A 22,973-nucleotide genomic window follows, 5' to 3' on the forward strand; every position below is an offset into this window, starting at 1 on the left:
GCATCTCACTTTCAGAATGCATTCAAGAATGATTTTGCCCCAAATAAATAAATGCATTCATAAAAAAGAAAGGTTAGGAATAGGGAAGAATGGGGTTCTACAGAGAAGTTTTTGGGTTTTTTGTTTGGTTTTTTTTTTTCTTGTTTTGTTTTGCTGAGTGTTTTTACAGTGGTAGGTCTAAGTCTTAGAGTCTAAGAGGTAGATATGGGGAAGTCAGTGACACTCAGGAGAGATTCCCCTGCCCCTTTATCTGGGGCAACATTTCCTTTTAAAACCTGATTCCTATATTGCAATTCTGAGCAACTGTTTTATTTCAAAAAATATTTTTCTGCTTTAACCTATTTAAAAATGGCTCTTTTTGTATGAATGCCTCTCATTAATGTCTTCATATAGTGCTGGTGTTCTCTATGAGGAACCAGAGCCTTTACTACTAGGTCAAATGCTAGGACTCTTACCCATCTGGAGGAAATAAATACATTCCTGTATAAGCTAATATGGGGTTTTAAAGTCTTTTGTATGTTTCTCTAATCAATTGCTTCCCATGGCTCCTCTGTCTTAGAGTCTTACACGAAAGAGTCTAAGAAAGGCTGGGCAGACAGATGAGCAGGAGGGAGTGATTGGATTAAGGGATATTTCTGCATAGATGGACTAAAATTGGACTAAAGTTCTAAAATTGGGCTGTCTTGGTAGGTGTACAGCTATACAACACTAAGATGTTTTTTAAATGACCAGAAGTTAGAGAACAATATAATTGGGTAGGATAGTGGACTTTATACCTCAGGAGAAGCCATTGAAGAACTTCATGTTGCTGGCACACAGGTAGATCTCTGTGAGCTTAAGACCAGCATGGTTAAATAGCAGGTTCCAGACCAGCCAGATGGGAATGACTTGATACGTGCCTTTTGCCTGTGACTGTGGTGAAGATGGATTACAGATTGTGTAGCTGTATAGAAGGCAGGTCAGGCATGGAAGGAAAGGTGAGGCTCAAATGTCTTCAGAGGCAGAGAAGAGAGGGATTGTTCACATTGTGGAAGACCAGGAAACAGAGCAAGGCCAGAACCAGGGTGCTTATAACTTTCACTAGTAATCTACTTTCTTTTCTTTTCTTTTTTCAAGATAGGGTTTCTCTGTGTAACAGCCCTGGATATCCTGGAACTCATTCTGTAGACCAGGCTGGCCTCCAACTCTCAGAGATCCACCTGCCTCTGCCTCCTGAGTTCTGGGATTAAAGGCGTGTACCACCACCATACAGCTTGTGACCTATTTTCTGCCAGCCAGGTCTCACCTCCTAAAGCAGTGGTTCTCAACCTTCCTAATGCTTCAGTCTTTAATATAATTCCTCATGTTGTGGTGACCCTTCCAACCATAAAATTATTTTCACTGTTACATCGTAACTGTAATTTTGCTACTGCTATGAATTATAATATAAACACCTGTGTTTTCCTATGGTCTTAGGCATAGGAAAGGGTCATTCAGTTCCCAAGGGTTGTGATCCAAAGGTTGAAAACCACTGAAAAGCTGCCCTTGATTTCTCAGGCCTCCTGCCTCACATATCTAGAACTTCTTATATGTTTTTATTTTATTTTACAGTTTTTTGGGGACAGGGTTTCACTATGAAGCCGTGGCTTTCCTGAATCTTACCATATAGATCAGGCTAGCCTTTAACTCACAAAAATCCACCTGCCTCTACCACCCAAGTGCTGGGATTAAAGGTATGCACCACCACACATAACTTATACATACAAACATACATATATACACAACACACACGCGCATGCGCGCTTTATCATTGTGTGTGTGTGTGTGTGTGTGTGTGTGTGCGCGCACGCGCTCATGCACATGTGCTCAGGTGGGTGCAGACAAGTCATGGCTGGAGTGGAGTTAGTTCTCTTCATTTACCATGTTGGGCCTGGGCTTCAAGCTTAGGTGGTTAGGCTTGGCAGTAGGTTCTTTTGCCTGCTGAACCATGTTGTCAATGCAACGTTTTAAATAAACTCTACTAAAACCTGAAAGTCATTGGCTGTGTGTAGCTGGAGTTTCTTTCCAGCCTGGTCCCACAGCCAGTTAGCCCCAAAATAAAGCACACAAAGACTTACATTAATTTATAAATTGTTATAAAAGCTAGGGCTTCTTATTAGCTAGCTCCCTCTTAATTATTAACCCATAACTACTAATCTGTGTACTTCTACATGGCCTTATCTTACCAGAGAACACCTGGTACACCCTATCTTCCCAGTCTCTACATGGCGTCTCTCCTTGGCAGCCTCTCTCTGCCTCCTCTCCCCAGATGTCTCATAGCCTGGCCTATACTTTCTGCCTGGCTGCTAGCCAATCAGTGTTTTATTTATCAACCAACAAGAGAAACATATATACAGAAGGACACCCCCCATCAGTTGTGTGCTTTTTAATTCCCAGTGTCCTTAGCATGTGCAGCAAAGTAGAGCATTCCAGAAGACTCTAAGGCTTTGCTTCTCACAGTACTTTATCTACTGCCTCAGAATCATAGAAAACATTGCACATTCATACTTTGTCATTCTTACTTTCTCTGCCATGAGCCTTTTACAGTCTCACATGACATTCAGGCCTCTCTCCCTTCAGGCTTGCTTGGGATTTTTTTGCTTTGTTTTATTCTCAGATTAGAATTACTAAATTAGAGGCCAGTGTGATGACTCATACCTGTAGTTTCAGCACTCTGGAGGCTGTCAGGAGGATCACTTAAGTCGGAAGCCAGCCTAGTCTACCTAGTTCCTTCCAGGACAGTCTTAGCTACAGAGTGAAAGCTATCTAGAAACAAAAACAAAAAGGCAGGATTCCTAAGGTAGAAAATGATTGTTGGGATAGTATCCAAGAGTCTCAGTATTCAGAGTGATTCAGGTAGACAGAGTCTACACTTAATAAAAAAAAAAAAATCAGTTTGTAGCATACAAAGATGCCAAGGTAGATTCTGAAAATTATCAAGAATGGGAGGATTTGGGGATGTATTTTATGGTAGAGTGCTTGTCGTCCCCAGTACTGGGATAAAACAGAAAGCCTTGGGCTGGTAAGATTTCCCTTTAGGTAATGGCATTTGCTGCCAAAACTGAGGACCTGAGTTCGAGTTCCAGGAACTACAAAATGGAATGAGAGAGCTGACTCTGGAAAACTGCCCTCTGACCTCTCCATGTGTAGGGTGGCACACAAGTACCCATACATACAAATACATACAGTAAATGCAATTCAAGAAGATAAAAAACCAAAGGGAAACAAACAAACAAACAACAAGAATGGAGGTTGGAGCAAAATCCCAGTCAAGCTTTGTTTTTTGTTTTTATAAGAAAGAAAAAGGCCCAGTCTCCTGTCTTCCACACTGTCTTCCACATTGTTTATCTAACTGTCAGGCCCTGCCTTTGGATTACTGCTAGAGAGTTTTGTTTTGAGACTAAGTTTTTCTCAGACTGGCCTTAGCTGTGACTTCAACTTTGTAGTCTTTTTGAGACATTACTACGTATTACTTTCAGATCTAATACCTAAGTAGGATTGGAGGTTAATTTTTAGGAGTTGACCTTTTCAGACATCAGAGAGAACCATAGACCACCAGGGATAGATGTGTCTTTGAATGCCAACTGTGGACCTGGCATTGTACCAATCCAGACAGGATCCCTTCCTTCTGAGGCCCACACACAGAGCACTGACCAGTGTAGGACTACTGAGGAAACCTGCACCAAGAAGCAATGTAGACGTGATGGAAACTCTGCTGAGAAGCATGGGGAAGCACCAGGAAGCTTGACCGAAGAGATGCCACTTGATCTTCTTTCTCTTGAGGGGAGGTGACAGGCTGGGGGTGGGGGGGGAGGGAGAGATGGAGAAAGGGCCTCTGATTTCAGAAAATGGTGAGAATCTCTGGTGTAATCAAAGCCCATGGTTTGTTTGGCAAAGGTGAATGGTCAGGGGTGGCACAGAAGCAGAGGAACACTTACATTTCCTGAAGAGTAGTTCATGAATGGCTGTAGGTTAGTGCCAGGCAATGAAAACTCATGCTGCTACAGTCAGGCACTATGTGAATTGACACTGAAGAACTGAGCAGAAGAAGGTTGGATTCCAACATGACTCTAAGAAAGTTGTGATCCTGAGAGGCCTGGGATAAGTCTTCTCATGATGTTTGCTGTCCTGCCTTTCTAGGCATCTGGCTGAACTGTGGAGAACCCTGGAGGTAGAACTGTCTAACACGACCTGGGTCCTGTGGAGGCTCCTGAGAAAGCTGCAGAAATGCCATGATGTGCCCACCCAGGAGAAGATGGCCTATGTGGCTGTTGCTGTAAGCCATTGCGCTGCCCCTCTCATGCCAGCATGGGTTCTCCTCTTTGAGGAAGACTCACTGTAGCTCCAGTTCTAATTGGTCTTAATAATAAAAACTCAGGGTCTGCTATTGGGGGTGAAAGCTGAAGGACCAGAGAAGCAGAGGGGCCAGCTACTAGAGTTCGTGCCTCTACCAATGCTCAGACCAAAGGGGTGATCCTGTCCTCAGACTGCTTCCTCAGACTGCATCTGTCTCTACGAACCCTCAAACTGCTTCAAACTGACAGCTGCTCAGACTGCACTGAGCTCCTGTCTCCTCCTGCCTTATGTTCCTCTCCCTGCCCACCATATCACTCATCTCCCTACCTCCCTAGTGTTGGGATTAAAGGCAAGTGATCCCAAGGGCTAGCTAGGATCACCTTTGTCTGAGCTCTTTTTCTCTTTTAGATTGAGGTAATTTCGTGTAGCCCAGTGTGGCCTTGAGCTAACAGGGATCTGTCTGCCTCTGTCTCCTGATTGCTAGAATTAAAGGTGCCACCACTGCATGGCCTCTATTGCTAACTAGTGTGGCAAGCTCTGCACTGTGATCTTTAGGCAAGATTTTATTTGTTATAGCATAAGCAAAATATCACCATAACTCACCTTATCCAGAAAGTAATCTTTTTGTTTTCTAAGTTTATTTCTAAAGTTCATCTGGAAATCTATGTGCATTTCTCATTGGCTCTAACCTGGAGGTATCGGACAGGATGGTAGCACATAATACAGTATGAATATGCCTACTTCTATCCTTTAAAAACTACCTAAAGTCATTTTATTGAGACAGGGTTTCTCTATGTTGCTTTGGAGCCTGTCCTGGAACTTGCTCTGTAGACCAGGCTGGCCTCAAACTCACAGAGATTCACCTGCCTCTGCCTCCTGAGTACTGGGATCAAAGGCCTGTACCACCAACACCCAGCTACCTAAAGTAATTTTAAAAGTTTAAAAATGTAATAACATACAAAATAGAAAACAATAGGATTAGAAAGCTTTCTATCTAAACAAATTATTTAGGCCTTGTAAGCCATGTATATTTTAGGGCTTACAGGTCATACATAGTCTCTACCACTTAATCTTTGGATTTAAAAAAAAAAAAAAAAGCTAAAACCAATACAGTACTGTGTGCCTGTCATCACACCTACTCAGAAGGCCAAGGTAGGAGCATCATTTGAGCCCAAGAGTTAGAGACCAGTCTGGGCAACAATTTTGTTTTCAAAAGGAGAAACAACAAAACTTAACACTTACACATACAAAAAAAAAAAAAAAAAAAAAAAAAAGAAAGAAAGAAAGAAAAAAAGAAAACCAATTTTAGCTTATAATCTGGTCCATCTCCCTCACGAGATGTCTAGAAATACCTGTGCCTGTGTGTATTTGATGTTTTCCCACCCCATTTTTCCTTTGAAAACAATATTTTATAAAGCAGTCTTATGTTCATAGCCAAACTGTACAGAAATACTCAGGGTTGCTACACACCTCTGGCCTTGGGCATACAGAGACTGCTTCCTATCACTATGTGTGCTTTTATTTTTTGAGACAGGGTCTCAGGCAGCTCAGGCTGGCCTCAAAATAGCCATATAACAAAAGTTGACTTTGAACTTCCTACTCTGGCTTCCCAAGTACTAGCATTCCCTCCACACCCAGCCTCCTGGCAGGCTATGCTTCTCACCTTATCTCCTGCTTTTAGGTTCCTCTTTGTCTAGTCTTAAGTATTGCCATAGTATTTTAAGCTTCCAGTTTCTTTCAGCATTTCTACTTTGCTGTTATCTTCTCTTTTATTCTCTTTTCTTAAGAATGTATGCCTTTTAAAAACTTTAAATTGTAGCTGGGCTGCGGTAGCACAGGCCTTTAATCCCAGCATTCAGGAGGCAGAGACAGGCAGATCTTTGTGAGTTTGAAGGCAGCCTGGTCTACAAAGAAAGTTCTAGGAGAGCCAGGGCTGTTACACAGAGAAACTCTGTCTCAAGAAAAAAATCTAAAATGTTATGTTAATGTAGTTTTAGAAGTTAGGGTAAGTAAATGAGTATTTCAGCCACATGATGCAGCTCCAACCAGCTCCCAGATGATGCAGCAGACACAGCAAGCCTTTACCTTTGTCTTATTTACTGAAGGATGAGAGCATTTTATTAACACACTGATACAAAAATACTTTTCTGAGTCGTTATATGTCATCTATTATAGATTTTGTTGTGGTTTTGTTTTACTGTTTTTAGTTGCATCTTAATCAAGTATACTAATAGTTTCCAGTTATGATTTTTGGATGTCAAGTGTGCTAATGGGACACACACACATACTTGTGTGTACATGTATACGTGCATATGTATAATGTGTGTGGTGCTAGGGATCGAACCCAGGCTCTACCATTGCTAAGCATGTACTGCACTCTGAGCATGCCCCAGTTCTGCTCTAATGGTCACTTTGCTCTTATTCTCCCTGTCATGTCTGTTCTTTCTACCAAATACCATTGCTGTCCTCAGAGGGTTAGAACCATAGACACTCAGGTCTTGCCTGTGCCTTTTCTGCCACAGGTAACAGATGCCCTTTATGAAGTGCTCATGGGAAACAAACTTCGAGCAGCTGCATTCCGACTCTTTCCTCAGCTCTTGATGACACTGCTCATCCAGATTCACCACAGCATCGGCCTCACTATGTCTGATGTCAACATCCCAAGTGGCCTGTATGCAGAACAGGAAATACCAATGGAGGTCACACCTTTGTGGTACTTACTGCTCACTGTGATTTCATTAATCTGTGTACTTTTTAGACAGTCCTTGGCACGGCAGTAGACACAAGGATAGAGGTGGTCCTAACTGTGCGTGAACATAGGTCCACATTGCCCTGGAATCACTCTGGTTTTTATTTGCTGCCTTTAGTCTTCTTGGTACCAATGTTAATTCACTATGTAGGTGCCTGGCAGATAACATGTGATATTGTGCTAGCCCTTCCCTGACAGAGCAAGTAGAGACAAAACCAGCCAACCAGACTCCCAAACTGGATTGATCCAATGAAATGATTTCTTATTTCTGGGATATTGCTTGGAGATATTTTTCAGTTTCTCAACAAGGTCTTGCTAGACATTTCTAGTGCTGCTGACACACAGATCTTTTGGAAGGAAATGCCATACCATGGGATACTTAGGACAAGGCTAAGTGTCAGTATGTCCCAGTGTAGTTCTCATGTATCTGTTTAATGAGCTGCATGCCCTGGACCAATCCACTGTTCTGCACCTTAGTTTCCTCTTCTGAAACTGAGGAGATTAGACCACGAATTATCTCCAAGAACCCTTCCAGCTGTAACATGCTCTTGAAGCTATGTCTGGGATAGCTATGAAAGAAGTTATTTTATAAGTTGTGCTGGTAAATTTTATGGGGAAATATAAATTGCATCTTTTTCTTTCTCCTTTTGAAACAGGGTCTCATGTCCTACAAGCCAGCCTCAAATTCCTTTGTAGCTTAGGATGACCTTGAACTACTGAACCTCCTAGCTCCCAAATGCTGGGGTCCAGACATGTACTACCATGTCTGGTTTCTGGACTGACAGTGAACAAACCCATAGCTTAGAGCATGCTAGGCAGGCATTCTCCCAACTGAGCCAAATCCCTAGCCTTAAACTTTACTTCAATTTTTTTTTTTAAATCAATGGGTCAGGCTGGAGAGATGGTGTAGAGGTTAAGGGCCCTTGTTCAGTTTCCAGCACCTACACGGCAGCTCATGATTGTCTGTGACTCCAGTTCTAGGGGATCTAACACCCTCTCTTCTGGCCTCCATGGGCACTGCATGTGGGGCATAGATGTGCAGGCTAACTCATACTCACAAAATAAAAATAATCTTTTAAAAAAATGCAGTGGGTATTCATTTAGCATCCCAAATCAATTGCTGAACCATAGATCTACCAAACATCTTGAGAAACAAAATCAAGTTAAATTTCTTTATGCTGAGGATTTATGTGGAAGGCCTTTCCAGTTAATAGGGCAGGAAGCATCTTTAAGAATTTTAGAAAGGGATGAATTATGATATAGCCACTGGCCCATCCCAGTGGTTAGTAGTCCTATTCTTTCCATCCATGCTTGTTTTTGTTCAACTTAGCTTTGCCATACAAGCTACAAAGACTCTCCTCCTCAGAACATTGTGCTGGCAGGAATTTAGCATCATGGAAAAGAATGATGGATGGAGTCTTCTAAAGGGAGCATGCCATCTTCAGGGAGTATCTCTCCTTGCCAAGTAAGACTTCCTTATTCTAATATATTCATTCTCTCCAGAAATCAGAATTGTTTTATTTTCTCCTTTAAAAACTCACAACAATTATAACCATAACAATGTTTTTTTTTGTTTTGTTTTGTTTTGTTTTTTTGAGGCAGGGTCCCACTGTGTCCCTGGCCTGGGACTCTCTCTAGACCAGGTTAGCCTCAAACTCATAGTGATCCTTCTGTCTCTGTCTCCCAAGTGCTGGGATTAAAGGTGTGCACCATCATGCCTAGCTATAGTATCTGTAAATTAACCAGGAAAACATTTTGAAAGTCTTGGTCCTGGCATGACCTCCTGAATACCTGAAGCAAAGTAAAAACTTTGGAGGGCCCAAGAGGGGAAAATACCATCGGGTTGGCATATGTCTGAGTTTTCTGTTGGTCTGTTTTACAGTGCCTTGCTGGAAAGAAGTCACCTCTTTGCATATAAGACCATGTACTTGTTAGTCCCTTTGATTAACCGAGGGAATGAGAAACACAAGCTCACATCTGCAGGCTTTTTTGTGGAGGTAAGAGTTCTGTTTACTGGATTCAGGAAGCCCAGAAGGCAGTAGAACCTCCATTCTAAGCTGCATTTAACTAGGTTTAGGCGTTCTGTGTGTGCCCTAGATGCTTCCTTTTTAGATTCAAGCCTTTTGGAACCCTTTCCTCTCACCCTTGTCAGCATTCCTTGTGTTCCTGTTCCCACCATCACTCTGTACTGTCTGCAGCAGCTTGGTGATTTCAAAGGAAAATGAATACTTTGGAGTTGGTGGAAAGGTAGCTCCCTTCAAGGAAACAGATGCAAGGTCATTTCTTTCAGCTCTTAAAGAGTCCAGTGGCCAGAAGATTGCCCAGGTTATACTCCACTGTTCGCCTGAAAGACTGGCTGTATGATGAGAATAAGCTCTTCAGGATTGTTGCACTGAGAGGACTATGCAATCTTGTCAGATACCGAGAGATGGTAAAAGGACCTTTGACCACTGATTTACTGGTAATAGATACAATAAATAGGTAGTAGATGCATAATAATAAATAGATATGTAAATAGAACAATCCCAGAGATACCCAAGAAACTCAGGGAGTGTTGGGGCAGGAGTGAATGGGGGGGGACACCTTTCTCACTGTACATCCATCTATACCATTCTAATTTTATACCTAACAGTTATGTGGGCGCAATTAAAATTAAATAAATTTAAAATTCCAAGTCACAAATATTCTTAACACTTTGAAACTTGCAATTTGTGGGGGAGGTGCATAGTAGAAAATATCCAGCTGCCTGATTGATGCCTTATACCATGCTGGCTGGCCTGTGGGAGTACTTGGGTATTCCAAGATATTTATCATCTAAGACAGAGATCACTGTCATTCATGATGAAAGTCTTACACATGCCTCAGGTGAGCTGTGATAGCACATACTTTCAATCCCAGCACTAGAGAGATGGAGGCAGGAGGATCTCTGTGAGTTAGAGGTTAGCCTGGTCTACAAACCTAGTTCCAGGACAGCCACGACAGAGAACCTGTCTTGAAAAACCAAAAGCAGGAAAGAAAAGAAAGAAACACAGCTCAGAAGTAATGCTGAAGCTTTAATCTTGCCACTTGAGATGTATTTATTTTATAAAATATATATATGTGTATATATATATATATATACATATATATATATACATACATACATCTATGGAACAAAAATGACACATGTTAGTATATGCTCACTCTGGCTGATTGGATGTATGGATATTTGTTTATTGCACTTATGTATATATGTATACACATACACACATTTTAAAATCCTGAGATCACTTCATTGTAGGAGTTTAGGATGGGGAAAGCTTTTAAGGATCCTCATGCAAACTCTGCTGAAGCCCTACCATGGAGGTTTCAAGCCTTTGTTTGAATAACTTCCATGCTGGAAAATGTACTCTGGCCTGAGCTGGTCATTCCACTTGTGTGTGTGTGTGTGTGTGTGTGTGTGTGCATGCGTGCATGTGTGTGTGAGCACACGTGTGTGTGTGTGTGTGTTTGTGTGTGTGTGTGTGTTGGGAGAGCTTTTCCTTAAAGTAAATCCAAGGGTATATCCCTGGTCCTCCCCTACCTGGTCCCACCTCTGTTCTATGAAGCAATTTATGACAACTCCTCCCCGCTCCTCTACATATCAGGCATGCCAATAGTAAAGAGAGAGTTTTTATGTCCTCTTTACCACCAGAGTTACCAGAAATCCACAAGCACTAGGTTACATAAGTGGGTGTGGGATCTCTCCATTTAGAATTAGATAATGAGCTACCAGAAGAGGAAGTCATGGCTGCTTTTGGACACACAGAGAGAAGACATCAAAAGCGTGATACCCTGCATCTTAGATAGCTTGCAAGAGACGGATGAGAGAATCGTTTTGTTGGCCATCCAGACACTCATGCAGCTTGTCAAGACACTGGACTCCGCCACCTTGGCTACCATGATGAAGATCCTGTGCTCCTTATTTGGTGATGTAAGACAATGAAAGAAAAGATTCTCCCTTAGAAGACGGGAACTTACCAGCTAGCAGATTTTAAGACCAGAATAAGACCATTTTATTTTACTTACATAATGGATTTTGTTTTGTTTTTTGTTTGTTTGTTTGTTTTACTTATAGAGGCCTTTTAGATCTTCGCCCTCAAGACACATCCAGATAATCTGTGATAGCCTGCTTTTCTGGACTGATGTTATTAATTTTTCAGACTTAAAAGATTTTGTGACATAGCAGGGTAGTGTTGGTGCATTCCTTTAATAGAGAGGCAGAAGCAGGCAAATCTTGCAGTTTGAAGCCAGCCTGGTCCAGGATGGCCAGGGCTACACAGAGGAACCCTGTCTCAAAAAAAACAAAAAGGACCTCAAAAATTTGAGACACACAGACTTATCAAGGCATTACCTTGCTCTGTGGGAGGGGAAAATTTTTGTATAGAACAAGGAACAGTAAGAAATGGGTCACAAGAAAAAAAAATAAAAAAGAAATGGGTCAAAATAACAACTATTTGTCCAAAATCACAAAGATTGTCTAAAAGAAACACATAATGCACATTAACCCACATCCTCAGTATATGCTAGTTAGGATTTTGAATTTCAGCAAAAGAGCTTGTGTCAGTATTGGATACAAGCTTTTCCAGCAACAGGTGGAACTACTTATTTCTTGCTTATACAGTTCAGAAACAAGAACATCAAACACAGGTCTTGCTGTCTCCTTATATAGTTGATTTCTTGCCCTGAAGTATATGCAACTAGATAGCTTCATGTTATGACTCCCTGGAGTTCTTATAAGCTAGTATGAGCATGTTCAGTGAGTTGTTTCCTTGTGAACCCTCCATTCTTAGATGAGACATGGCATCCATCATTTCTCCATGACTCTCTTTGGAGCCTCCGTAAAGGCTGTGAAGCACACAGATAAGAAGTGTGTGGAGAGCCACGTCCTGGAAAGCCTGGTTCCACTACTTCTGTTTTCACAGGATGACAATGATGACATAGCTAAGGTAATGCCAGCTTCTTTTTGGCCATGAGTGACTGACTATAGAGCTAGCTCTGCATATAGTGTTTATATCCTCTAGGGCACAGACTTGGCAGTCACATTCTTGTTCCTTACGTCCTCTGGCACAGAACTACATCTCAGTCATCTCCCTGAGTAAATTGTGGGAAATCGAACTCTTTATTTCTGTGTAGTAAATATGGTCTTTGTGGGGAAGAACTGTGTGTTATTATTTTGTAGCCTAGCACAAAGCCCAAAATATAATGCTCAACTCAACAAACTCTGTGTTAATGACTATCTCTTTTCTTTCAAGGACTATCTCTTGGCCTTGAGACATGGAATGTGTTGGAGTTAAGTTAGAGAGTAACCTCTGTGGACCATCTGGAGGCTTTATTTCTCCTAAGCCTTCCAAGGGTTTTGCTGAAGAATTTTTTTTTCTTTTTTCTTTTTTTCTTTTCTTTTTTTCATTTAAACTGTATCTGTTCAGGCCAGGCATAGTGACATATATTTGTAATTCCAGCTATTTGGGAGGCTGAGGCAGGAGGCTTTCAAGTTCAAGGCCAGTGTGGATAACTTAAAAGAGTAAGGCTCACAAGATGACTCAGTAGGTAAAGGTACTCACTGCCAGGCCTGACAACTTGAGTTTGATTCCTGGAACCCACAGGTGGAAAGAGAGGAACTGATTCCTGCAAACACACGTGTAGATAGGAAAGATAGATAGATAGATAGATAGATAGATAGATAGATAGATAGATAGATAGATAGGATAGACAGACATAAATAAAATTTTTAAAATAAAAATAAAGTGAAAGGTCTGGAAATAGTGGCAGTATTTGCCTATCACATGTGAGGTCCTGAATTCAACTCCCAGTGCAGTAAACCCTTCCCCTCCCCACACACAGAGAGAATAAGCTTTCTCAGTCCATTATGCTAACTGTGATCACCAGTTATCATTTCAGGGAGGCAAGTTCAGACCACAAGGACTTGGGAAGATTCTGGAGCTGTCTTTGTATGCTCCCATACAGAAATTAAAGTCAAACTTAAAAACTTTGAAACAGCCAGAGGTTATGGTGCACACCTTTAATCCCAGCACTTGGAAGCTGAGGCAAGCAGATCTCTATGAATTTGAGACCAGCCTGGTCTAAAGACTGAGTTCCAGGCCAGCCAGGACTACATAGTGAGACCCTGTCTTGGGGAAGAAAAAGCACAGAAACAGGACTTAAGATTTATGTGGGCCCTCATACCTTGTGTGAAAAGGTGTGTAGGTCTTTAGCCATCAATTAGAAACATTTCAAACATCAATAAAGTGTAGTTCAGTCTTTGTCAACTAAGTGGTGGAGAAGCATATCTTTGGGGCTCACGGGTGCATGGTACATTGGCACCTACCCCAAATCTGCCATCTCTTGGCAACCAGAAAAGGCCTAGAGACACCAAGGCTCTGAGTTTATTTTCCTACAAAATTGAACAACTTCTAGCTAAGTCAAGCTCTTCAGAGAGGAGTCTGAGCAGAGAGGTGGGTGTTAAACTGGGTTAGGACAGAACCAATGTCCTAAGAAATGAAACAAGTAAATCATACACCTATTCCCAACTGAGGCCCCCAAAGACCTGTCATCCTGAATTTGATCATCTCTAAAGTAAGTTCTTCCCTTCCTTTCCCTCTTCTCTCTTTTGTGTTTTTTGTTTTTGGATAGGGTCTCTGGTAGTTCAAGCTAATCTCAAACTCACTGCTTGCTCCTAGATGGATTTGATTGTCCTGCCTCTGCTTCCTAAGTACTAGAACTACATGTGTGTGCCATAACTAGCTTGTCTGTGTGAATGTGATTGTGTGTGTGTGTGTGTGTGTGTGTGTGAGAGAGAGAGAGAGAGAGAGAGAGAGAGAGAGAGAGTCTCACTATGGAGGCCAACCTGACCTTGAACTTGCCTTTGCCTCCCAAGTGCTGGGATGATAATTGTGTGCCATCGGTGTGTACACTGAAATTATTTTTCATGTTTTGAACTTTATGTTGTGTGTTTCTATAACTATCTCAGCACATTGTATTTATGGTATTTTTATTATAAGGCTATAGTTCATTTGTTTTCAGTGTCATGTGGGATTGCAACATTTAATCTAAAATTTATCCCATTCTTCTATTCCAGGACACTTAGACAGTGTTTACATGCATGTGAGAATTTCTTAAGGGCATAAAAACCTAGTGTGGGTACCCGGTTAGATACTTTATATCTACAAATTGCTACACAAATAAGCTGAACTAATTCTTATCAATTTCCAAAAGGTTTGTTTTTTGTTGTTTCATTTGTTTTGAGACAAAGTCTTACTATGTAGCTCCAGATAGCCTGAAATTGGCTATGTGGACCAGGCTGGCCTCTAACTCAGAGATCTGCCCACTTGCCTTAGCCTCCTAAGAGTTATAATTAAAGACATACACCACCATACCTGTCCTTAAAAGGTATTTGCTGCCCAAATATCTAACTGACCAGAGATAGTGTTGAATGGTGCTTTAGTGACATTCTGAGAGCAATGGCTAGAGAATGGAATCCTGTATAGAGTCTGGGCTATAGAATCTGTATTTTAGCTGTGTATTACATCTACTAGTTTTCACTTTCCAGAGACCAGTGGTTTCTTCATCCTTATCTCACCCAGAGTAATTCTGAAATTATCGGCCTTTCACATTAGACTTTGGTGTCAGTTTTACTAAAGAAAATTTACCTCCATTAAAGAGTGTTTGAAAATGCTGATCTGTTATACTCTCTTCCCCCACAGGAGAGTAGACGAGTCCTAAGTCTATGTGCCCAGTTCCTGAAATGGAAGCTGCCCCGAGAAGTGTACTGCAAAGATCCCTTATACATCAAACCAAATGAAGTTAGAAGGGTCTGCAAATTCTTTGTATGTGAGAAGTACTGGCTTTGTTCTTTCTGATTGTTTATAATGGGGACATGGCATGCAGGAAACATTTTCCACCCACCCTTTCACAGCAGTAGTTGCTTTCCATGAACTGTTCAAGAGATAGATCTCTTTCTATAGTTGCCCCAATCAGCCACAAAAACACTTTTAAAAATTCTTTTTTATGTGTATGTAAACACACATTGAGTGTGCCACAGTGTGCAAGTGGAGGTCAATGAACAACTTTCAGGAGTCAGTTCTTGCCTTCCACTTTGTGAGGCAAGGTCTCTTTTGTTTCTGCTGATGTGAGTGCCCGTCCCCATCTCCCATCTCACTGTAGAAATGCAGGAGTTATTCATCTGGCTTTTGTTATATGGGTTTCAAGGATCAAACTTGAGTCCACAGGCTAGGGTGGCAAGTACTTTTACCCACTGGGCCATTTCATTTGCAACAAATTTACTACTAACACGTTTCTTCACATATGCAAAAGGCTGGTAATACAAGGAGTGGTGAAACATTGCTGGAATAGCATCTCTCAGGAGGCTGAGTCAGGAGGCTCAGCCTGAGTGTGAGGACAAACTGAGTTGTAGAGTAAGACCTTGTTTCAAAATAGTAATAACAAAATAACTGATAAACTAGAGAGCCCCACTAGCATCAGAAACTGCAAGGTCAGACTGATAGTATCTAGTCAAAATTTTTTACTTGGGCTAGGCTTGGTTGTACACACCTTTAATCCCAGCACTCAGGAGACAGAGGCGGATGAATCTCTGAAGTTCAAGCCAAGCTGTTCCAGGCCAGCCAGAGCTACACAGTGAGACTTTGTCTAAACAACAGCAACAAATGTCCATGTGAGCTGAATTAAAATAAGTATACATTGTCTTCCCATCTATAGCCCTTTGCTTGATATTAGTCCTTTGCTTGATATAGTGGGAGGGCAGCATGTCCTTAGCCCTGAGACCCAGATGGCATCTTCTGTTTACAAACCCAGAAGAGTCTAAATGATCCAGGGTAGCTTCAGAAGGTCCAAACATAGTTTTCTAGAAACTGAAGTAGAGCCATCTGGATCCCACATTGAAGTTTCCTAGATTATTTCTAGGAATCTTCCACATATCTAAAACCCAGAATGGTCTCTTCCTATCAAGTTGGCACAGCTGGGAAGCACACTATAGTACCCTTGCCTTGTCTTTTTCCTGGGTGAACTTCAGCCATTGCTTATAGTTGATGCATTAATGACAATATTTCCAACAAGACATTTGCTGTTCCCAGTGGGTAAAAGTGCAAACTATCCATGTCAAATTGTAAGCTCTATGAGAAACAATTTTTGTCCCCTTTTCTGTTTGTGAGGTGCTTGTTCCAAGAGGCCCTGGAAAGGTGCACACATTCACCCAGAGAGCAAAATATATCTGCCATGTAGAAAGTCATGGCAACCCAGTTTTAAAACCTTTAGTTTAGAGCCTGCAAACTAGTAAGAAGACCGAAAACTTATGAAACTAAAATAGAAACTCCAAGCAGAAAATACTATGTGCCAAGAAAAGAAGCCTACAGAGTACTCAGAGCTGGGTTGACTAAGCAGGAAGAGCTGGTAGGGAAGTTAAAGCTCCAGGTAGCATTTAGAGGTGAGAAGACGGAGGTGCAGAGAAGCCAGGGTGACTTTAAAGGTGTCATGGACAGGCGTACACAGTGGGTATTCTGAGGTCTTAGCTCTACAGGGGCTTGCTATCATGGCAAAGAAGTCACTATGATATTGACTATAGTAATTCAGATATGCTGTACTCACCTGCTACTTTATTGTTATATATTCTTCCCATCAACTTAGGGCGAAAAAAGCAAAGGGAAAATAAACATCCTAGACCAAACACTAATGTATTCCAAGGACCCAAAACTTCCCATCAGAAGAACTGCTGTCTTGTTTATAGGTAAAACAAAACACTTTCATTTATGTAGCTACCTTATCCTATACCTTCCCATGTTGTGTTGAGTAACCCAGTCTTTTCTTTACATAGAATGTATTGCAATCATATTCACCTCATAACTCTCTTATACTTCAGCCATTCATTCCCATGGATCCCTTCTTCCCAAATAGTCTCTCTTGTACTTTCATGTCTTTTATTTTGGTGACTAAATAAATTTAATTAGGGTTACTATAGGAGCATGGGTAAAGGCATATTTACAGGAGCCTGGGTAAACTTGCAAGTGACTACCACTGAGAAAAATGTTTCTTCCTTCACACTATCCCTTCCAGCAACCATTAACTGCCTGTAGACCTTCAGGGAGGTGTAGGACTTAACAAACCTCTTTCCCCAGGAACCTATGTAACTGCCTAGAAACCCTCAAGAGCATGCAGGAACTCAAGTCTCTGGTGAGAGTGTCAGTGGGCCCAGTGTTTATGCAAGCCATCACAGCTGTGAGCTCACGAGTGCAATGTCTACAACACTCCACCCGCCCCTTCAACTCTCAGTTAGGGCTGACAACCAATAGTTTCTTAGTCTCTGGTCAAAGCTGACAGCACACGCATCTATGAGCATAAACCTAAGTATCTATCAGACAATTTAATAGTCACAATAATCCATCTAGTAAAGCAAAAATAATATTTTCTCTGCTAGGACCTGACCTCTCCAGCCACAAACTTCAAATCAGACTTGTAGTATCAGGCATGATCTTTATGTAAACAACCTTGAAAACACTTTCAAGGAAGAAGGAATGACATTATTGACTGATAACTAACTATAAGGCACTTGGGAATATTAATATTAATAAATAAAACTATTGTGTGTGCATTTAAGTGACATGGCATATATGTGGCGTGGTGGATATGTGGGGGAGAGCGTTTGTAGGAGTCAGCTCTCTACTGTGTGGGTCTGTGAATTGAACTCAGGTTGTCAGGTTCACGAGCAAGCACATTAGCCCTTTGAGCTATCTTGCTGGCTCTTGTTCCTTATTATTTTAGTTATTCATTTTGTGAAACAGGTTTTCACTGTGTAGCCCTGGCTGTTCTGAAACTGATATGTATACCAGGCTTGCCTTGAACAGATCCACCAGCTTCTGCCCCCTGAATTAAAGATGTATACTACCATTCAAGCCTCTGCTTAGCTTTTGAGACAGTTTCATTTGTCATCAAGGCTAATTTGGAACTCATGGCAGTTTTTATGCCTGAGCTTCCCAAGTGTTGGAATCACAGGTATGAGCCAGAATGCCTGGCTGGAATTTATTGTTTTGAATATGCCTTATTAGCAAAAGGTTAATTCTGCCATCTGCTTAGATTATTAAATGATAAAAATGAAAAACTTTTAGTTTCTAAAAGCAAAAGTCTTAAGACTTACTATCTTATGTTTAGGGATCTTATCAAAGTATGTGGATCCGAGTGAACTCAAGAGCAAGGGTCCTGACTGGTTAGAGAATGGTAAGTAATGGCATTGCTTGGATGTGGAATGCACTGCTTTGGAAGGTCCCTGAATCTGGGACTATGGGCAGGCTTTGTAGCACAGCTGAGTCTGGCATCTAAAACTCTGGGCTTATGCAGCAATAAAAGCACTGGTGACTGTGATTCAATTAAATTATGGTTTCATCTAAAGTCTAAGACCCCTAGGAAAGGGTATGATCCAGTTTGTCTGGAAATAGTTTATTTAATGACCGTTTAATGACAAAGTTTGGGTACAAACTTTGTCAGGAAGTAAAACATCTTTCTAGTAATTGATCCTAACAAAATTGTGGTGATGTCTTACACGAACCTCAGAGGCTGTCCTACTGTCTCAGAAGCTGTGCTGTTGAGTGTAGGACTGAGTATGAGGATGCTTAGCCTCTAAGACAGCCATCAGAACTGTTTTCAGAACAGTCGGTGGGTGAGACTTTCTCTAACTGCACAGCTCTGCTTCCTGAGTGCTGGGATGAAAGGTGTGTGCCACCACTGTCCAGCTTCCACTAAGTCATCTTCCATAACCCAATTTTCTACTTTTAAAAATAGAGTAATTGTTGAAACAGGTAGGGAATAAAGTTAATATGAGGAAGACAATGTTAATTGTCTTAATATTTTATGTATACAAGTGTTTTGCTTGTATATAGGTTTGTGTACTGTAGCATACTTGGTGCCTGCAAAGGTCAGAGGAAAACATCAGGATCTCCTGGAACTAGATGGAGTTATACAAGGTTATAAACCAACATGTGGGTGCTAGGAACTGATCCAAGTCCTTTGCAAGAGCAGCAAGTACTCTTAAACACTGAGCCATCTCTCTACCCTCTGACCCACCAACTGTTTCTCACTAAGGTCTACCATTTTCTTCATAGACATGAAAACATTCTAAAACAACAACAAAAGTCAGCCAAGCATGACAGGGTTCACCTATAATCCCAATACATGGGAGGAAGATTATTATGTTGAGGACAGTTTGGTCTACATAATGAAATCTTATTTCAAAACAGAAGAAAAGAAAGCCATGTAAATTATTCTGTGGAGTAGGATACTATATGACTTACGTTTATTTCTTACCTAAAACACTAGGGGAACAAGATTCACCACAGAAGTGACTTAGATAATAATGAGATATTATTCCATAAGACAAATAATTGTCCCCAAACTCGTGAGGTAGAAGCAGGAGGATCATGAGTTCAAGGTCATACCAAGGCTCATTCTCAAAAGAAAAAAAAAAGTTTTGGATCATATGGTTCCATTTGGACAACAGTATTGAAGCAAAACAGTGTACAGAAAATAAGATCAGGAAGACATACTTTTTGTTTGTTTATGTCCAGACAAGGTTTTTCTGTGTAGCTCTGGTTTTCCTGGAACTTGTCAGTAGGTCAGCCTAGTCTACATAATAGGTTCTAGGACAGCCAGAGCTACATAGTGAGACACTGTCTCAAATAAATAAATAGATAGATAGATAGATAGATAGATAGATAGATAGATAGATAGAAAAGAAAGAAGGAAAATACTACAGAGGAATAATGATATGGGTTAACTTTATTTATTTATTTTAGATTAAGGCAAGAAGTTAAGAGGTTAACATTAGACATAGCTTGGCAGGCCCAGATAATTTTATTTTAGGTAGACTACTTAAAATAGAGCTATTGCAAAGGAATTGCAGCGCCTGCACTGCAGGGGACTGAGGATCTGCAGAGGGTGTTGGGATTAACAACACAGGACTCTTGCTTGATGTTAAGAAGGCTCTTTTTCTTTATTTTACTCCAGGGGCTGGCTTTTATACCCCAGCACCAGATGGAAGAGAGGAAGCAGAGGGGGCTGGTTAGTCATCTCAGGTTCCAAGGACCAGTTAGGGTGTTTACCAGGGGCCCAACCCAAGGTTGTGGAAACCAAAGGAGCATTTTGCCTTAGAAAACATGTTTTTGTTTTCCTGTGGTTACAGCTGCCTGCCCTGAGGGCAGCAAGGGGAAGTGAATTCTTAGCCAAGGTCTTAATATCTACAGGAATGAAATTCTAAGCAATTCAGCAAAGAATGGGTTTTACAGGTCAAAATTGGAATCACTTCACCAATGTGCAGATTTTTAGACAGCTTTGGAAAAAGCTGCTTTTTTATGCCAGCTTCTCTGGTTTGTTGGCTACTTGGTATCTAGAGAAGTACTCCTTTCTAGAAACCTTCAGTCTTGGTTTTCTTCCATGTAGATCTGAGAGAACTGTTACAAGACCCTGAGCCCTCTTTGCGCATCATTGCCTCCCAGGCTCTGTTCAGAATCCAGAGGGTGAGGAATGAGCCAGAACCCAAGATAAGAGTTTCCTGGTCAAGGAAGCTCTTTGGCTGTCTGAATACTTAGAATGCAAAACACATGGCAGCAGGTAAGAGCAAACACTTTCAGAAACCACAGAAGTGATAAACACATTCCATTTTCTCTTTTTTTTTCAAATGTTACCATATTTCAAATGTGTCTATGAGTGTGTGCATGTGTAGAGGTCAGAGGACAACTTTTGGGGGTGCTCTCTTTCCACAATGTGCACCTCAAGGATCAAACACATGCTGTCAGGCTTAGAAGCATATACATTTACCCACTAAGTTCTTGCTGGCCTGCACATGGCCTGTTTTTCTTCCAGACTTAGGCAACATAGCATGAAGCTACTTCCATGCAGTTAGTTACCTCCAGCAAAATCCCCCTTAAAAATAATTTTAGTAGTTAAAATATTTCAAGGAGTTTAAGTTTTGATTTAAATTTGCAGATAAAGTAAAAATTGTAGTGAGTTTGAGTCATGCAGATATCTGCAAAGTTTAAGTGCTGATGACTGCTTTTGAGAGATAGAAGTGGGCTACGTGAGGAGGGAGGGAGAGATAATCCAGGGCCGGGGATATAAGTCAGTGGAAGGATGGAAATATGCATCCTCATCATGTGACAGGCCCTGGGTTCAGTGCACAAAAACAAATAGGTCACACATGTAACCCCACACTTGGGAGGCTGAAGCACGAGAATCAGGAATTTAAGACCATTCTTGATCACACAATGAGTTTGAGGCCAGTCTCCTCTTCATGAGAGTCTGTTATAGTCTATCAAAAACCAGGACCTATGTGCCCACCCTTAATCCCAGCTCTAAGGACAAAGAGGCAGGCAGATCACTGAAAGTTCCCTGCCAGCCAGGGCTACATAGTAAAACTCTGTATGAATGCAAAACAACCCTTAAGTAACAACAACAAAAAAGACAAAAGAAAAATTCCAAGTAAATGGCAGTGTTGCAGTGTTAGTATTATTGACTTTGTTGTCAAGGCTAATTGAGTGTCAACAATCTAAAAGATAACAGATACCAGTCTATTTTACATTTTCATACATAATATTTTATAAAATCTCACAAGGGCTTTCTCCTTTCCAATTCCTGTTGAAGCCTATGAGCAATAACAAAATTCTGACAGGGTATTATGCTGAGTCTATCCCAGTGTATACGAATTTCCCACGCCTTTCCTCATATATTCCTAATTTCTCCAACTAATGTGCCAGGTCCTAGATAGCTTTAAGATGGAATCTGTTCACTACCAACTGCCCGTTTTAAATATAAGTCAAGAAAATGTTCTCAGAAGATGAATTTTTCTAAAAAGCAGATTAGTTGAACTGGAAAGATGACTCAGGGGTTCAATTCCAGCACCCACATGCCATCTCACAACTGTCTGTAACAAGATCTTACACCTTCACACAGACATACTTGCAGACAAAACACCAGTGCATATAAAATGAGAGAGAAAAACAGATTAGTTTATGTTGAATAAATACCTTGATAAGTGCACATAGGAGTATGGGAAATCCCAAAGGGGCATACTACAAATGAGGTACTAAGTCTAACTTCCAGGCCTTTGTTTAGTGGAGAAACCTAAGCAGAAAGCCAGTGCTGAATTCTCCAGGACAAAAGAAACTTCTTGGGGTGATATGGAGAGAAAAAGGAAATATGACAACTGGCAGATGAAGAGCTACATCCATTAGCAAATTGCATTTTTCGTGTTGTTCAGTGAGCAGTCTTAATCATTATTCATACTCTTTCCCAACTTTTATTGCTCTCTCTCTGCTGAGATATCTTTAGGAACAAATCCCTCTATGGTTCATAGGGAGTAGGATATGGCAATATGCTACTTGTAGCTCCAGGTTCAAAATGGAGACCTTATAGCCTGCAGGCCACAGGCATCTTAGATCACAATGTCACACTGGACATGCCTACTCAAATCTTCACTCTGAGTCAGAGCCAAGAATTTGCCAGTCACTACATGTAAAACTGCAATGAACATACGTTTGAATTGTATTTACCCCTCACTCTGTTCTCCTTGGTTCCTTTTAGGAAACCAACTCTACTATCCACTTTTGAACTAGTCTATTTTCTAGATTATCTAATAAAAATGAATAGCAGCACATTATATAGTTAACACTTTTAATTCTTAATTCATTCCATTATTGTCTTCATTTTGCAGATGGAGAAACTGAGGAAACAAACATGAAAGTGAGTTGCTCTGGGTCACACAACTAGTAAATGGCAAAGCCAGGATTACCCAAGTACTCTGATTCCTACACCCACATCCTTGGTTAGTCTGCTGTATTCTTCTCCAGTCTACTCTTTCTTGCAAATGGGAATAAACACAGATCTGCTCTACAGTTCA

General features: G+C 41.0%; 1 protein-coding gene across 1 annotated transcript in view; it reads left to right on the plus strand.

Moving 5' to 3' along the window:
- Mroh8 (maestro heat like repeat family member 8) overlaps positions 1-22,973 on the plus strand; it is an 81,264-nt gene extending 58,291 nt beyond the window's left edge. Inside the window, exons 13-24 of the mRNA XM_051187972.1 lie at positions 4,159-4,294; positions 6,837-7,027; positions 8,394-8,528; positions 8,946-9,060; positions 9,354-9,494; positions 10,851-11,015; positions 11,875-12,030; positions 14,785-14,907; positions 16,721-16,820; positions 18,239-18,304; positions 20,519-20,689; positions 22,788-22,973. Of these exons, the coding sequence (XP_051043929.1) occupies positions 4,159-4,294; positions 6,837-7,027; positions 8,394-8,528; positions 8,946-9,060; positions 9,354-9,494; positions 10,851-11,015; positions 11,875-12,030; positions 14,785-14,907; positions 16,721-16,820; positions 18,239-18,304; positions 20,519-20,667 (1,477 nt within the window). The 3' untranslated portion in view covers positions 20,668-20,689; positions 22,788-22,973. The remainder of the gene's footprint in view (positions 1-4,158; positions 4,295-6,836; positions 7,028-8,393; positions 8,529-8,945; positions 9,061-9,353; positions 9,495-10,850; positions 11,016-11,874; positions 12,031-14,784; positions 14,908-16,720; positions 16,821-18,238; positions 18,305-20,518; positions 20,690-22,787) is intronic.

The sequence above is a fragment of the Phodopus roborovskii genome, unplaced genomic scaffold, assembly GCF_943737965.1.
Source record: "Phodopus roborovskii unplaced genomic scaffold, PHOROB, whole genome shotgun sequence".
Classification (NCBI taxonomy): domain Eukaryota; kingdom Metazoa; phylum Chordata; class Mammalia; order Rodentia; family Cricetidae; genus Phodopus; species Phodopus roborovskii.